At 44.5% G+C, this 16,965-nt stretch overlaps 1 protein-coding gene across 4 annotated transcripts in view; it reads left to right on the top strand.

Moving 5' to 3' along the window:
* Positions 1–16,965, top strand: part of LOC115015900 (ATPase family AAA domain-containing protein 2-like) — a 28,745-nt gene that overhangs the window by 4,726 nt on the left and 7,054 nt on the right. For all 4 annotated transcript variants that reach the window (XR_003833038.1, XR_003833039.1, XM_029443520.1 and 1 more), the window contains 13 exons: positions 2,764–2,845; positions 2,999–3,124; positions 3,316–3,382; positions 3,885–3,971; positions 8,492–8,600; positions 8,796–8,911; positions 10,281–10,455; positions 12,268–12,356; positions 12,554–12,713; positions 13,157–13,247; positions 13,577–13,891; positions 13,968–14,076; positions 14,663–14,849. Coding sequence is in view for 2 of the 4 variants with exons in the window: in XM_029443520.1 (XP_029299380.1) it covers positions 2,764–2,845; positions 2,999–3,124; positions 3,316–3,382; positions 3,885–3,971; positions 8,492–8,600; positions 8,796–8,911; positions 10,281–10,455; positions 12,268–12,356; positions 12,554–12,713; positions 13,157–13,247; positions 13,577–13,891; positions 13,968–14,076; positions 14,663–14,849 (1,713 nt within the window). In the remaining 2 variants the exon portion in view is untranslated. The remainder of the gene's footprint in view (positions 1–2,763; positions 2,846–2,998; positions 3,125–3,315; positions 3,383–3,884; positions 3,972–8,491; positions 8,601–8,795; positions 8,912–10,280; positions 10,456–12,267; positions 12,357–12,553; positions 12,714–13,156; positions 13,248–13,576; positions 13,892–13,967; positions 14,077–14,662; positions 14,850–16,965) is intronic.

The raw sequence follows: 16,965 nt of genomic DNA, 5'->3' as shown, positions 1-16,965 counted from the left end.
ACATACACATGTGAAACACTCTCACTTACACATGTGAAACACTCTCACATACACATGTGAAACACTCACATACACATGTGAAACACTCTCACTTACACATGTGAAACACTCTCACATACACATGTGAAACACTCTCATATACACATGTGAAACACTCTCACTTACACATGTGAAACACTCTCACATACACATGTGAAACACTCTCACATACACATGTGAAACACTCTCACTTACACATGTGAAACACTCTCACATACACATGTGAAACACTCTCATATACACATGTGAAACACTCTCATATACACATGTGAAACACTCTCACATACACATGTGAAACACTCTCATATACACATGTGAAACACTCTCATATACACATGTGAAACACTCTCACATACACATGTGAAACACTCTCATATACACATGTGAAACACTCACACACACATGTGAAACACTCTCATATACACATGTGAAACACTCTCACATACACATGTGAACACACTCTCACATACACATGTGAAACACTCTCACACACATGTGAAACACTCTCACATACACATGTGAAACACTCTCACATACACATGTGAAACACTCTCACATACACATGTGAAACACTCTCACATACACATGTGAAACACTCTCATATACACATGTGAAACACTCTCACACACACATGTGAAACACTCTCACACACACATGTGAAACACTCTCACACACACATGTGAAACACTCTCACATACACATGTGAAACACTCTCACATACACATGTGAAACACTCTCACATACACATGTGAAACACTCTCACACACACATGTGAAACACTCTCACACACACATGTGAAACACTCTCACATACACATGTGAAACACTCTCATATACACATGTGAAACACTCTCACACACACATGTGAAACACTCTCACACACACATGTGAAACACTCTCACACACACATGTGAAACACTCTCACACACACATGTGAAACACTCTCACATACACATGTGAAACACTCTCATATACACATGTGAAACACTCTCACACACACATGTGAAACACTCTCACATACACATGTGAAACACTCTCACACACACATGTGAAACACTCTCACACACACATGTGAAACACTCTCACACACACATGTGAAACACTCTCATATACACATGTGAAACACTTTCCTCTCTTCGTCCCTTGTTATTACTATTACAGGTTCTATTTGTTTTCTTTTTTCAATCTCCTTTTCCTTCTTTTCCTCTGTTCCCCTTAACACCACCACTCCAATTGCACAACAAACAAACATTTCCCGAACACAAACACCTCAAATCAAAATCCCCAACCTCTGATTATTACTTTTCTGCTGATACTGTTATCTGTCATGTTCCCGAATGTACTATGTTCTGTTTTATGTCTTGTCCTGCCTCACATGTTATGTCTCTTTGCACTAAATTAACCTTCTCTTTTTTATTCTATTCTAATCTAATGTAAGATACTTTAGACTTTAAAGAAACAGAGCAAGTGAGACACAGATATTTCATACAGAGCATGACACAGTTTGGGAAATAAGTATTCAACGCGTCATCATTTCTTTCATTGAACATATTTCCGATGCAGCTATTCATTTGAAATTTTTATTAATTTACTTTTTCTGAGTAAGGGGCCGTACACATGCCACGTTTTTTGCACGCTCAAAGAGTTGTGTTATATGTGTGTGTGAATGGTATTTCTGTCTTCGTGGGTGCTGCCCTTTCTGCCTCGCTTATCAGTCTGCTGTGAGGGCGGTGCACCTGGCTGCACGCTGCCTCTCTGCCTCTGCTCGCTGGTCATGGGGAGTGGGCGACGTGGTTTCTATCAGCTGCCACCATATTGGAAGGCAGACGAAAGCCCGAGAAGCACCAGCCCTTGTCTTTTGAGTTTTGTATGTTTTTGTCACATGAAGCCACTATATACTTACTATACCAATAAATACTCTTGGCCTTGTGTTTATGTTACAGTAGAGTTGAGACTTACAGTAATTTAGGTTACCAATAACAAAAAAGAATACTTGATTTTTCTATAGTTAAACACCACATGACTTTGTGCAGAGCCAGATGTGCCCACATGTTGCTTGTATCAAGCTGCTAAAAGCTTTTGTCATTAAAGCTGGAGTGCAGAACATTTGTCTCCCCCCTCTGGCAGTGAGAGTAATTACCGTATGGGAGAGACTAGCGCTCCCATACGGCACTCTAGCGCAGGAAAGTGGTCACAGACGCCAGACTCCACAAGTCCAGTATACTGTGAAATACAGAGAGCTTTCCCTGACTGTGATAGGCTTACTCAGCATTGTGCGGACTCCATTCATTTAAATGTAAAACTCCAGCTTTAACCTTCGATATGTCTTTAAACTGAGATATTTGAAGCTCCGGACATTAGACTAGACCGGGACGAGTCCTGCTTCTTTAATGTCTGCTGGTGTTTCATAATCCTCCAGGTATTTTCTTCTGCCTTGTGTACAAACACAAAATGAGTCAATGTGTTGTCACAGGCCAGCAAAATAGGTTTTTACCTGTGTTAAACAGTATAAATATGCAGAATCTGGAGCTTATTTGGACATAAAAAGGCAAAATGTAATCATATTTTTTTAACGCCATGAATTCGCCTCATAACCTGCTTAAAATGTGATAGGGTTAAGATCTTAAGGTCCCAGGCAGCGGGGTCACTCTGTGGGTGGAGGATGTGTGTATTCTGTACTGTTTTGGTTTTTCTTACGGTGTTTTTGTGTTTGATGAAATTGCAGAAGACAAGAACTCCTGTGCCTCCACAGACAGAGCCCAGTGACAACGAGGATGACAACGGTTTGTCCCAACATTCAGGAAAATGTAAGATGCGAGAAATAGAGAGAGAAGAAGATTATCATAAATTATGAGTGGAGAGAAGAAGATGTGAATCAATTAAGATGCCACATTTTTATTGTGGTCTTCATAAATCCTCTCCCTTTTTTCTTTTCTTACATATAATATTATATTTTCCAGGTGGAGTTGTTGATGAAGAAAGCAGACAGGAAGTGGCTGCAGACGAAGACAGCAACTGCAGCACTAACCAGAACTTTGACGCCAAAATGAGCCGAGCCTCGTCGCTCTACGAGGGACCCAGCAGCGGTCAGCAACGCACCACAGAAAAAGTCATCGCTTTTTCCAGATGCTCTAATCTAACATCTGAATTTTTTACCCTTCAAATAAATCACATTTATATCCTTTCAGCTTTGTTAATATATAATTGAAATGTACAAAAGTCCAGGTGTGGGCAGCTCTAAATGTATAGTTCTGATGTTTTCTCTGTCGTTGTTTAGAGTTCCAGAGAGGAACGTTCAGGATTAGCGCCTCCGGATCGAACACGACCCGCAGAGCAGCATTCAGGTCAGACTGGAGGCAGAACTTACAACTTTATGTTCTGTAAGCAAAGACAGACGTGTATGTTTACAAATGAATATTTCAAGACTTGGAGTGACATTGCATTTTGCAACTGCTCCATTACTATTTCAGCATTGAGGAAACTTTAGTATCTCTGTCATATTCGGCCCCTTTATTTATTATTTTATATTATTGGAACATACCAAGAAAAATGGCTTCACTTTATGGCTCAATTTTGACTTCATACCTAAAAGATGTTCTACGTTGATCAAGTTTAATCTGGTTTAGTTCATTTGTTGCTTCGAAATTAAGAAATGCAGAATTACAACCTCCAGCTAAATATTGATCTGGTATCTCTCGTGTAATATTTGTAAATATTTATTGCTCAGGCAGGATGCAGCCTGACAAAGAGACCATCGAGTTAACATTTTAATTGGATCAAAACAAACCTCTCCATTCAAAAGTCCTTTACCGCTGTCACTTTGTTTCTTTTCATTTCATCCTCCAGACCCACTAAGAGTGCTCTGTCCAATCAGTCTGATGAAGACAACGACTCTGATGATGAAGTGCAAAATGTTGAAAAGGTCCTTGGAAGGTCAGTAGGGAGATGGTGCTCTTCACTGAGGGAGCTGTGGTCTTTGCTTTAGATTTTAAAACTGTAAAATGTGACAGCTGTTCAGGAAAAGCACAATTTCTACAAATCCATAAAAAAAAATAAGCCCCGAACTAATGTGAGGAGAGAAATAGGCTTCACATCTTGTTTCATTTTAGATCTTTAAGACAGAGTTTATAGAGTTGCTCAGGAAGCTGATGCACAAGCTTAATTGGTTTATTGAACAACGCAAATGAAAATACGCCTTTTTGCTTCTTTGCAGAGAGTTAGAGGAGAAAGTTTATACCACTCTCATTTCTGTTCGGTAGATATGAACCTACAGCCAGCAGCTTGTTAGCATAGCTTAGCATAAAGACTAGAGACAGGGAAACAGCTAAACCTCTAAAGCTCACTGATTAACAGGTTACATCTTGTTTGTTTAATCTGTACAAAGATTGATGTGTAATAACAACAATGTGTGGTTGTCCCGGGGTTTATGTACCAAACTGGCAAGCAGCAGAGACTCCAGGAGTTACTGGCCATCCATCCATCCATCCATCTATCGTCCATCGCATCTACCGATCTACCGGGATCGGGTCACGGGGGCAGCAGCTCCAGTAAGGAACCCCAATCTTCCCTTCTTCGGGCCACATCCTCCAGCTCCGACTGGGGGATCCTGAGGCGTTCCCAGGCCAGTGAGGAGATATAATCTCTCCACAGAGTCCTGGGTCTTCCCCGGGGTCTCCTCCCAGCTGGACGTGCCTGGAACACCTCCCTAGGGAGGCGCCCAGGTGGCATCCTTACTAGATGCCCGAACCACCTCAACTGGCTCCTTTCAACGTAAAGGAGCAGCGGCTCTATTCCGAGTCTCTCACGGATGGCTGAGCTTCTCACCCTATCTCTAAGGGAGACGCCAGCCACCCGTCTGAGAAAACCCATTTCGGCCGCTTGTACCCGTGATCTCGTTCTTTCGGTCATGACCCAGCCTTCATGACCATGGGTGAGGGTAGGAACCAAGATCGACCGGTATATTGAGAGCTTTGCCTTCTGGCTCAGCTCTCTTTTCGTCACAACGGTCCGGTAAAGTGACTGTAATACCACCCCCGCTGCTCCGATTCTCCGGCCAATCTCTCGCTCCATCGTCCCCTCACTCGCGAACAAGACCCGGAGGTACTTGAACTCCTTCACTTGGGGTAATGGCTCATTCCCTACCCGGAGTAGGCAATCCACCGGTTTCCTACTGAGAGCCATGGCCTCAGATTTAGAGGTGCTGATCCTCATCCCAACCGCTGCACACTCGGCTGCGAACCGATCCAGTGACTGTTGAAGGTCACAGACCGATGATGCCATAAGGACCACATCATCTGCAAAGAGCAGCGATGAGATCCTCAGACTACGCCTCGATATCCTATCCATGAAAATCACGAACAGGATTGGTGATAAAGCGCAGCCCTGGCGGAGGCCAACATTCACTGGAAACGAGTCCGACTTACTGCCGAGTATCCGGACACAACTCTCGCTTTGGGCGTACAGGGATTGGATGGCCCTCAAAAGTGACCCCCTCACCCCATACTCCCGCAGCACCTCCCACAGTATCACCCGGTCATACGCCTTCTCCAGATCCACAAAACACATGTAGACCGGATGGGCGTACTCCCAGGCCCCCTCTAGGATCCTTGCAAGAGTAAAGAGTTGGTCTGTTGTTCCACGACTACGACGGAATCCGCATTGTTCCTCTTCAATCAGAGGTTCGACTACCGGCCGAACCCTCCTTTCCAGTACCATGGAGTAGACTTTACCAGGGAGGCTGAGAAGTGTGATACCCCTGTAGTTGGCACACACTCTCTGGTCCCCCTTTTTAAATATGGGAACCACCACCTTGGTCTGCCAACCCCTAGGCACTGTCCCAGACTTCCACGCAATGTTGACGAGGCGTGTCAACCAAGACAGCCCCTCAACACCCAAAGCCTTCAGCATTTCTGGACGGATCTCATCAACCCCTGCGGCTTTGCCACTGTGGAGTTGTTTGACTACCTCAGTGACTTTCATCAGGGAAATTGACGATGATCCCCCATCAGCTTCCAGCTCTGCCTCTACCACAGAGGGCGTGTTAGTCGGATTCAGGAGTTCCTCAAAGTGCTCCTTCCACCGGCTGATAACCTTCTCAGTTGAAGTCAGCAGGGTCCCACCCTTGCTGTACACAGCTTGGATGGTTCCACGCTTCCCCCTCCTGAGGTGCCGGATGGTTTTCCAGAAGCACCTTGGTGCCGACCGAAAGTCCTTCTCCATAGCTTCTCCAAACTTCTCACACACCTTTGCCTCTGACACGGCAGAAGCTGCCGCCCTTCTAGTCCTTCAATACCTTGCAACTGTTTCCGGAGTCCTCCTGGATAACATAACCCGGAAAGACTCCTTCAGTCGGACGGCTTCCCTGACCACCGGGGTCCACCACGGTGTTCGAGGATTACCGCCCCTTGAGGCACCTAAGACCTTGAGACCACAGCTCATCACCGCAGCTTCAGCAATAGAGGTTTTGAACATCGCCCACTCAGGTTCAATGCCCCCAACCTCCACAGGAATGGCTGAAAAGCTCCGCCGGAGGTGTGAGTTAAAGATCTCCAGGACAGGGGCTTCCTCCAGACGTTCCCAGTTCACCCGCACTACCCGTTTGGGTTTACCAGGTCTGTCCAGAGTCTTCCCCCACCCCTTGATCCAACTCACCACCAGATGGTGATCAGTCGACAGCTCCGCCCCTCTCTTCACCCGAGTGTCCAAAACATGCGGCCTCAGATCAGATGATACGATTACAAAATCAATCCTTGACCTTTGGCCTAGGGTGCTCTGGTACCTGGTGCACTTATGAGCATCCTTATGTTCAAACATGGTGTTTGTTATGGCCATTCCATGACTAGCACAGAAGTCCAACAACAAACGACCGTTCGGGTTTAGATCAGGGAGGCCCTTCCTCCCAATCACGCCTCTCCAGGTGTCTCCATCGTTTCCCACGTGTGCGTTGAAGTCTCCCAGCAAGACTACGGAGTCCCCTACTGGAGCCCCCTGCAGGGCTCCATTCAGGGTCTCCAAGAAGGCCGAATACTCCGAACTGCGGTTTGGGGCATAGGCACAAACAACAGTCAGAGTTTTCCCCCCCATAACCCGAAGGCGTAGGGAGGCGACCCTCTCGTCCACCGGGGTAAACTCCACCGGGGTAAACTCCAACGTAGCGGCGCTCAGCCGGGGGCTAGTGAGTATCCCCACCCCGGCCTGACGCCTCACACCTTGGGCAACTCCGGAGAAGAATAGAGTCCAACCCCTATCCAGGAGTACGGTAGAGCCAAGACTGTGCGTGGAGGTAAGCCCCACCAGATCCAACTGGTAGCGATCCACCTCCCGCACTAGTTCTGGCTCCTTCCCCCACAGAGAGGTGACGTTCCACGTCCCCAGAGCCAGCCTCTGCTGCCCGGGTCTGGTCCGTCGAGGTCCCTGATCATCACTGCCACCCGTGTGACAGCGCACCTGACCCCAGCGGTTTTTCCCATGAGTGGTGGGCCCACAGGATGGATGGATGGGTACTTAACCTCCCATCAAAAAGAGCAAATTGTTGTTTTAACATTAACTTCATACTGGATATTATATACAGTGTTTTGTACGAGTAGATCTGACTGTAATTACATTTATGTATTCTGTCAAATTAATTGTTGCTTAGATGTACTTTTATGGAATAAGAATATAAGATACTTTATTAATCCCCTTTATTATGATGTGTATGACAATATTTTAGTCTTATTCTTTCAGCTGCAAACCTGGCAGTGTGAAACAGACTTGGTTGAAAATAAAAAACAATATAAAGACATAATTCTAAGCAGTAACTAGTACGGCTCAAGGACATGACACGGATCAGTGAATATATGATACGATCAGACACTGCTCCGGATACTTTTATGTATGCTGTGGGTGATTACCTATTTACTGCTTTGAATTTTTTTTTTTATATTTTATTTGTTTCCAAGACAGTTTCACACCGCTGGGGTTGCAGCTGAATGAACATGGCTAAAATATTGTCATACATGCCATAATTTACCTGGGGATAAATTAAGTATCCGTTATGTAGTGAACCACCATCATAGGACTCGAAACACGGGTTAACCCTGAAGCTACATCGCTTACCATCAATCCTTCGCAGTACAGACCTCAGGTCTCTCTTGTTGTGATCTCAACAAGACTTTTACCGGTTTGAACACAAGAAAATTAACTGACTGTGGTGTAATGAAGCGAACAGACATGAGAGCGGTATCTGCTCATCCAACACTCGGCAACAAGGCAAATAGGTGTATTTCCCAAAATGTTTAGCTTTTCTTTTAAGCTCACAAGATTTATGCTGCTTTTGTAAAATGATGTCTGCCTTTCTCAAACATGTATAAACTGTATCTGTGTTGATTAAATGTGTGTGTTTCCCACAGAATGTCACTGTTGATGTTATCAATCGTCATTTCTGTTGACTATGTTTTGGTTTTTCTTGCCAGCTGTCGGCCGCTCGGCCTGCGTACGGAGGATCTTCTGGGGACTTGCAGAGACCAGATGAACGCAGGAGCAGGTCTGGCAGATATTGATCCCATGGCTATCGACCAATCAGTGAGTTTAGATATGTTGGATATTAAAACAATGAAACTATAAGTGAGCAGTTTGTTGGCCTTTAGCGAAATTTGCTCTCCAAGTTATTCTATGATGATTTAGAGGTAAACCTGCTTATGGCAACATCCTCTCTCACTGCCTTTCATACTCCCTTCCTTATTTTTGGCTCATGCCTTTCTTTCCTTTCCTCCTCAGGTTGGGTTTGACAGCATCGGAGGTCTGTCTGGTCACATCTCAGCTCTGAAGGAGATGATTGTGTTCCCACTTCTGTACCCCGAAGTCTTTGACAACTTCAAGATTCAGCCTCCCAGGTAACACACACACACACACACACACAAACACACACACACACACACACACACACACACACACACACACACACACACACACACACACACACACACACACACACACACACAAGATATTTCCAATTGATATGTTAGGACAAAATTATTGATAAATATTTAAACATATTTAAATGATAACTGTATACATAGTGTGTTCCTTAGATTAGTGTTAACAATGTTTAGTATGTTTGTTCTGTGGAGCATTAGTTAAGACATAAAACATAAAACCTTCTCAAAAGAGTTTCTGCACTGCAACTCATTTGATATAAAAAACAGTTTCAGTCCTCAGTTGTGACTCAAAGACAGAAGCCTCAAAAATTTTCATTTAAATATTAGTGACAATACAAAAATATGTAAACACACCTGTGTTTGTCAGCTCTCAGCTTGGGGTTTGTGTGGTAACACAGCTGAGCCATTTTAGTTCATTCATGGTGATTATCAAACTTGTGTTGTGATTTTTAAAAGTTTATGATGTTTTCTGTAAAGACCTTTTGATTGTGCATTACTTTTGAGACAAACAATACAAAAACATATTTATTGAAATATGTCAGAGACAGAAAGACAATTAAAGGAACTTACGCTGTGTCTCAATTCAGATACTTCTATTATTACACTGCCATGAAGTACTCTGTACACTATGTGCTTACTTGCGTAGTGTGTGAATTTCCACAGAGTAGTGTTGTCTCAAATTGGTTGAGATGTAGACTTGCGTGTCACCAGCGTAGCAGTCAAAGTGGATGCCATGGTGACGGAGGATTGTGCCCAGGGGGAGGAGGTAAATGATGAATTGGAGTGGACCCAATACTGACCCCTGGGGGACACCCAGTGAAACCGGAAAACACCCTGAACTGTGGTTCCCCAGCTGGACAAACTGTTGGCGAGGTAGGAGGAGAACCAGGAGAGTGCAACACCAGTGATCCCAATGTCAGCCAAGCGTTCCAGGAGGAGTGGGTGGGAGATTGTGTCGAAGGCAGCGGTGAGGTCGAGGAGGATGAGGATCAAATCATGACAGATTGTTGCTGATGGCTTCTATCCAACAACAGTACAGTGCTACTTAGTGAACTAAACCCACCTGTATAATTCATATTTGTAAACGGAGGTGTTCACCAGAGCAACCGCAACTGTTGCCAGCTCAACGTTTTGACTGTTATGAGTGCACTATCCAGGTACTCATTTTGCATTTTATGCATTTTGCCATACTTCTCAGTGTGAATGCACTTATGCACTAAAAATAGCAAGTGTAAGTACAGAAGTACGCAAATTGAGACACAGCACAACATTTAAAATTTAAGAGGAATAATTGAACTTTTTTTGTATGTCTCACTCTCTCCAGAGGTTGTCTGTTTTATGGACCTCCTGGGACGGGAAAAACGCTGGTTGCCCGGGCACTGGCCAATGAGTGTAGCCATGGCAACAGGAAGGTGGCCTTCTTCATGAGGAAGGGAGCCGACTGCCTCAGCAAGTGGGTGGGCGAGTCAGAGCGGCAGCTGCGGCTGCTGTTTGAGCAGGTAACTGTTACGCAAAGCCCCTTTCTCTGTGCTGTGCAGACATCTACATTCAATATATTTGGCCTCTGAGATCTGATGAAAGGCTCTAATGCTTTGTCATAATGGCTCTGGCCTTCAGTGTCCTGAAAAGCCTAAATGGATGTCAGAGTCTGTCTCGAGAGGTCAAAGAGTACAGATGACCCAGGTCCATGTCCCAGGTGCATATCACATACCATGCAAAGGTCTATCGTTGACCCTTAAAGGTTCAATGTGTAATTCTGAGCCACCAGCCCCATAGAAATAGGGGGCAGAATTTCACCTTTAAACTGGCTCCATACAATCTCTAAATGTTCATATTTTAGTTGTAGTAGTTTGGCTTGTTTATTATTTTGGAATTTATTCTTTATATTGTGTATTGCATTTACTCCTGTGTAATGCCTGTCAGTCAGTCAGGACCAAACTGCTGAAACTGTGAGAGCCTTTCAGAAAACTCTGCTGTCTTATAGATAGATAGATAGATAGATAGATAGATAGATAGAGAGAGAGAGAGAGAGAGAGAGAGAGAGAGAGAGAGAGAGAGAGAGAGAGAGAGAGAGGGATAGAGAGGGATAGATAGATAGATAGATAGATAGATAGATAGATAGATAGAGTAGATAGATGGATAGATGGATGGATGATGGATAGATAGATAGATAGTGGATGATGGGATAGATTAGATAGAATGATATATAGAGAGATAGATAGAGAGAGATAGATATATAGAGGAGATAGATAGAGAGATAGAGGAGATAGAGAGAGATATATAGGAGAGAGAGGAGAGAGAGAGATATAGCAGATAGAGATAGATATATATATAGATAGAAGATAGATCTCTATAGCGAGATCGGCGGAGATAGAGAGAGAGATATTATATATAGCAGAGAGATAGGTCTGATATATAGACGCGAGAGATATATCAGACGCGATATATAGCAGGCGATCTCTCTCTGCTCCGCGGATCTCTCTATCGAGCTCAGATAGCCTTCGCTAGATCGCGCGCGTCCGCTCTCTCTCGATCGAGCGCTCGCGGCTTCGCTGGCGAGATAGACTCGCGCTAGTACTATCGCTATCATAGCTCGAGAGCTCTCTCTGCTCGCGCCGCTCGCTCGTCCCGCGCGCGCGCGCGCCTCCGCGCGCGCTCGGCGCTCTCTCGCTCCGCTCGCAACTCTCTCGCGCCGCGCGCTCGCCTCTCGCGCGAGCTCCTCGCTATGCCGCGCGCGCGCGCGCTCGCTCGCGCCGCTCCTCGCGCGCGCGGCGCTCGCTCTCGCGCGCCGCTCGCTCGGCGCGCGCGTCGCTCGCTCGCCGCTATATCTCGCTGCTCTATCGCTATCTCGAGATAGAGAGATAGAGAGATAGATAGAGAGTGGATCAGACAGAGTGACAGGCTGTACTGAATGTTATTTTTTACATTGAAAGCTTCTATTGAGATTTTCCAATGAAACTTTAAAAGTCCATTAATACAGTTGCCTGCGAGAGAGAGATGGTAGATCTGGAGTGTTTCGGTGTTGAATTAAAAAATCAACAATCTTTTTCAGAATCGCAGACTCCACCTTTAAATGGATGAAGTTTGGAAAAGTTTATCCCCCCTGTTCATAAGTCCTCATGGCTGGCCTAAATTTAACCCCCATTTTAAATAAGTTTAAAGTACTTAAAACTACATTAAATATCAATTATGTTAAACTAAACCACAATGTTACTGTGCCCTGTCATTCATCAGTAAATGAAAACCACTTTAACAGTTTAATTAGTTTTCTTCATCCAAGTTTTTTGTGTCCTTGTGTGTGTTGTCCTCAGGCATATCAGATGCGTCCGGCCATTGTCTTCTTTGACGAGATCGACGGCCTGGCTCCGGTCCGATCCAGCAGACAGGACCAGATACACAGGTCAAAACAAACTGACGCAACAAACAAAACTGCAGCAAAGACGCAGAAACCATCTTTTCTGCAGCTTCAGGGAGTTTCTCTTTGAACGAGACAACCAGCGTTCATTCCCCTGAATCAACTGTTCAGAGAACGATGAAAGCTGACATTATAAAAGCAGATTACTTTAGTTTTTATGTCTTGTGATATCCGTCATGCAGCTCCATTGTGTCGACACTCCTGGCTCTGATGGACGGGTTGGACAGTCGAGGTGAAGTCGTTGTTATCGGAGCGACTAACCGCCTGGACTCCATCGACCCGGGGCTGAGACGGCCCGGACGCTTCGACAGGGAGTTCCTCTTCGGGCTGCCTGACAGAGAGGTGACGTTTCTTTTGTCATAACTGACTTTTTTATATTGTTTTGAAATAAGCCATATACACATTACATAAAACGTTCAGTATCCTTTGTTAACAGTTGTTATAGATCTTTCCCAAATCCAGTGAGCAAAATGTTGTAAAGCTCATAATGTCACATTACTTAAACCCTTTTTGCAGAACTTGAAAAATGATGATGGCACACTGATACTCAAAGCTTGTTTGGTTATGATGGATTAATGTATTCTGAGCTGTTTGGACAAACATGGTGTTTGTTAATAAGTCATTCCGCTCACACGTTTTAAATGTAATTCTTGGAACTCTAATTGTGTTATTGTCCGCTTCTGTCTCTATTTTTTGTCATTTTGGTGTAAGACTCCTGTTTAAATTGACATTATGACTAAAGTTCAGTTGACTTAGCGGACGGTTTTATTCGGCTTGTGTTTCAGTCTCGGAAAGAGATTCTGAAAATCCACACCAGGCAGTGGAAACCTCGCCCGTCTGAAGACTTCCTGGATGAACTGGCCGAGAAATGTGTCGGTAAGAAAGACTGCATGGACACCACATGAAGAGATTTATTTGAATCTGCATCTAACACTGTACATAGACTGTTAATGAAAATTCACACAGCTACAGAGAAGAAGGATGTTTGCATACAAAAGCAGGCACATTATAAATCTGATATATTTGAACACTTATTATGTGTGCTGACAGAAGGATAGTTGTTCCAGAAATATCTTAGAGTTGCATTAAGAGTTTTATAATTGTTCAATCTGAACGGTGACATTGACCTTTAAAACAGTTCATGTCTGGGCACTATTGAATGTCTCTGCAGGACTTGATGATTCTGTTGGTTAATTGTCTCTCAGGTTACTGCGGTGCTGACATCAGGGCGGTGTGCACCGAGGCGGCGCTGTGCGCTCTGCGGCGCCGCTACCCGCAGATCTACGGCACCTCCCAGAAGCTCCTGCTGGACGTCTCCTCCATTGTCGTCAGCAGCTGTGACTTTATGGCGGCCATGAGGAAGATGTCGCCGGCCTCCCAACGCTCTGCGGCTTCGCCCGCCAAACCCCTCTCACCTGTGGTTCAGCCTCTGCTGGGCGCCACCCTGCGGAACATCCAGGAGGCTCTGCAGAGGCTGTACCCTCACGCCGAGCAGGGGATGAAGAGGAAGAGGGAGCCAGGTGAGTCAGAGTTGAAGGTTCTGCTGTTGTCCTGCTGAAATATTATATTTTATATCTGTTGTTTTCTCCATGTCAGATCTGACCTCTGGGATCCTTGATGACGACCTGATGTATGGAGGAGATGAGGCCTCCAGCATCTTCACACCCTCCACCTCCAAGAGCAGAAACTTCCTGCACTTTGCCAGGTGAGTCTAATCAACACTTCATCCGGATCTGGAGCAGCAGGTTCAACAGTCTCTACTTTACAAAGACATTTCATGAACAAAATTCAAATATTCCTGGCAAAATTACATATTTTCAACTAGAATTATTGGCATGAAGTACAAGAAAGTAACACCCTCCTGTCATTTTTTACAATATTTGATTTGTTTTGGTTAAATGTACAATTTAGAAATAAAGCAAAACACTGTGTGTTACTTTTCTGTAGGTTTCAATCTCAGCGTAATTACATTACATTACAGCATAATGTAATATTATGCAAGACAAACGAAGTATATTATATTATTATATTATATTATTACCCAAGAATTCAGGGTAACATTTCCTGCTTTGACCTCGCCCTGACGACGGCTCATCGAGCTGAGATAAACCAGTTGAGTTTAATTTGAAATAAAAGCTTTTCATGTGTGCTTCTATTACAGTGCTTTAGTATCTCTTTATAAAACCTCTTGTTGTTGCTCTCTGCTCAAGACATTTCGGACAGCAGATAGTGCGCTCACATCTTTAGGACTTAATTTCCACACATTTTACTGCTCTCCTTTCTTTGTGCAGGAGTGCAGTCAAACACCCAACGTCCCACCGTCCAAGGATGCTCCTGGCAGGTCGTACTGGTTCTGGTCAAACCTCCCACCTGGCTCCTGCTCTTCTGCACGCTCTGGAGCGCTTCACTGTCCACAGCCTGGACTCTGCGGTGCTGTTTGGAGTCAGCAGCACCTCCCCGGAGGAAGCCTGCGTTCAGGTGACTCCTCAGCTAACACCACACTGATGTTGACTCATGCTGTCTTACTCACATAAAAAATAATTAGGTTCATGGTGGTGTTGCCTTCTTGAAAGCTTCCCCTAGATCAGGGGTCGGGAACCTTTTTGGCTGGGAGAGCCATAAAAGCCAAATATTTTTAAATGTATTTCCTTGAGAGCCATATATTTAATACAAATAAGTTTTAAGTATATCACGTCTCTGAGTACAAAAAACGCTATCAGTTCCCCCCCTCTGATTTTTTAAAGTTTTTATATTCACAACTCACTTTTCACATTGAACAGGTGCTCTTTTATTAAATAAACTAAACGCTTATGTTATTTATCTAATTTATGTGCACGTTTTTGTGTCTACTGCAAGCGTGTCAAACTCAAGGCCACAATTATATCCGGCTTGCGAGAAAATATCATATGTCTGTCATAACTGGCTTGCTGGTTTTGGTAATTAAATCAATGCATGGCACAACCACGGGAAAATACATATTTGAGGAAGTATCTAAAGGTGTGCGAAATGAAACTGCCCCGGGACAAACGGAAGGGACTGACGACAGATGGAGCGCCTTAGATGCGCGGTGAAAGAGCGGATTAGTGGGCAGGATGCGGGAGAAGATGCAGCTGACGGTGTATCACTGCATCATACACCAGGAAGTGCTGTGTTGTAAAGCTCTGGAGATGGAACATGTAATAAGCACCGTAACACGGACAGGAAACATGAGGAGATACATTCAGAACATGGCGGTGCGATGGCTGAGTCGAGGGAAAGTGCTGAATAGATTTTTCGAGTTGCGTGAGAATATCTGTTTTTGGAAGCAAAGGGAAACACACCACAGATCTCTGGGATGAAAAGTGTCGATGTGAGCTGGACTGTTCACACTGTGCGACATAACCAAGCATCTCAATGTTAAACCTGCAGCTTCAGGGCCGTGTGATCACGGACATGTGTGATGCAGTGAGAGCCTTCCAAGCCGAGCTGCCTGTGGGAGACACTGGTGCAGCAAGGAAACACTGACAAACCATCTCCACCGCTGTGTTCCCGACCGCGCATTCTGCTCATAAACTGAACGCATTTGCCGACTTTGCATAAATTAAAATTGAACTGCTCAGAAATCCGTTTGTACGTTTGCACGTTTGCACGTTTGCAGGTGCAGTTGAACATCCAAATGGAGCTGATTGACACATTGTGTAATGACACACTCAAGGCAAAGTATGACTGTGTGGGCGCTGCACAGTTGCCAAGCTTCATCCCCGAAACGATGCCTCAACCTTCATGCCGCTCAGATGCTTTGCATGTTTGGAAGCACATACCTGTGTGAGCAGCTTTTCTCTGTGATGAAGGAATCGTCTCACTGATGCTCACCTTCACTCACTGAGGGTTTCCACAGAACCCCAAACATTAAACTGGCAGAAAAGATTCCAAACATCTCGCTCTGACACATGTGCATACTCTGAGGATGTAGCCTACCTAAATATGTTCCATATCTTTTTGCACTTTATCCAATATGTGTATCCTGTTCAATAAATGTGGACCGTGTTTGGCCCTCGACGTAGTCCCAGTTTTTAATTTTGGCCCTCTCTGTGATTGAGTTTGACACCCCCGGTCTACTGCTTGTTTTTCGCAGTTTCTCCTCAGCTGTTTCGAAAAGGGCAGGGGTCCGCCCCCTACACACACACACACACACACACACACACACACACACACACACACACACACAGTTACAGTCAGAGACAGAGTGGAGAGGGGAGAACTAAAACAAAATCCGCTGCTAAATGTTTTACTTTAAAATGACACAGTATAATTATTTATTACTTGTTAAACATGTTAAAAAATATCAGCTCAAAATTGTCTGCGAGCCGTATTGAGTCATCGAAAGAGCCATAGGTTCCCGACCCCTGCCCTAGATTGACATCTCTGAGCTCAGCTGTCCTTTACTGACATCTGGTGGTGACAGCATGCAACTGCAGAATATTTTTAGATGACGCTCTGGCGTAAACAGTGTGTCGTAATCTCTGAATCACAGAAAACCAATAACACAAAACATAAACATCTATTTTAGACGAAGAAACAACGAGAAACTCAAAAGTCTTTGTGGTAAACATCT

Source organism: Cottoperca gobio, chromosome 11 (genome assembly GCF_900634415.1).
Source record: "Cottoperca gobio chromosome 11, fCotGob3.1, whole genome shotgun sequence".
In the NCBI taxonomy this organism is placed as follows: Eukaryota; Metazoa; Chordata; class Actinopteri; order Perciformes; family Bovichtidae; genus Cottoperca; species Cottoperca gobio.
This window is presented reverse-complemented; position numbering and strand designations above follow the sequence as displayed.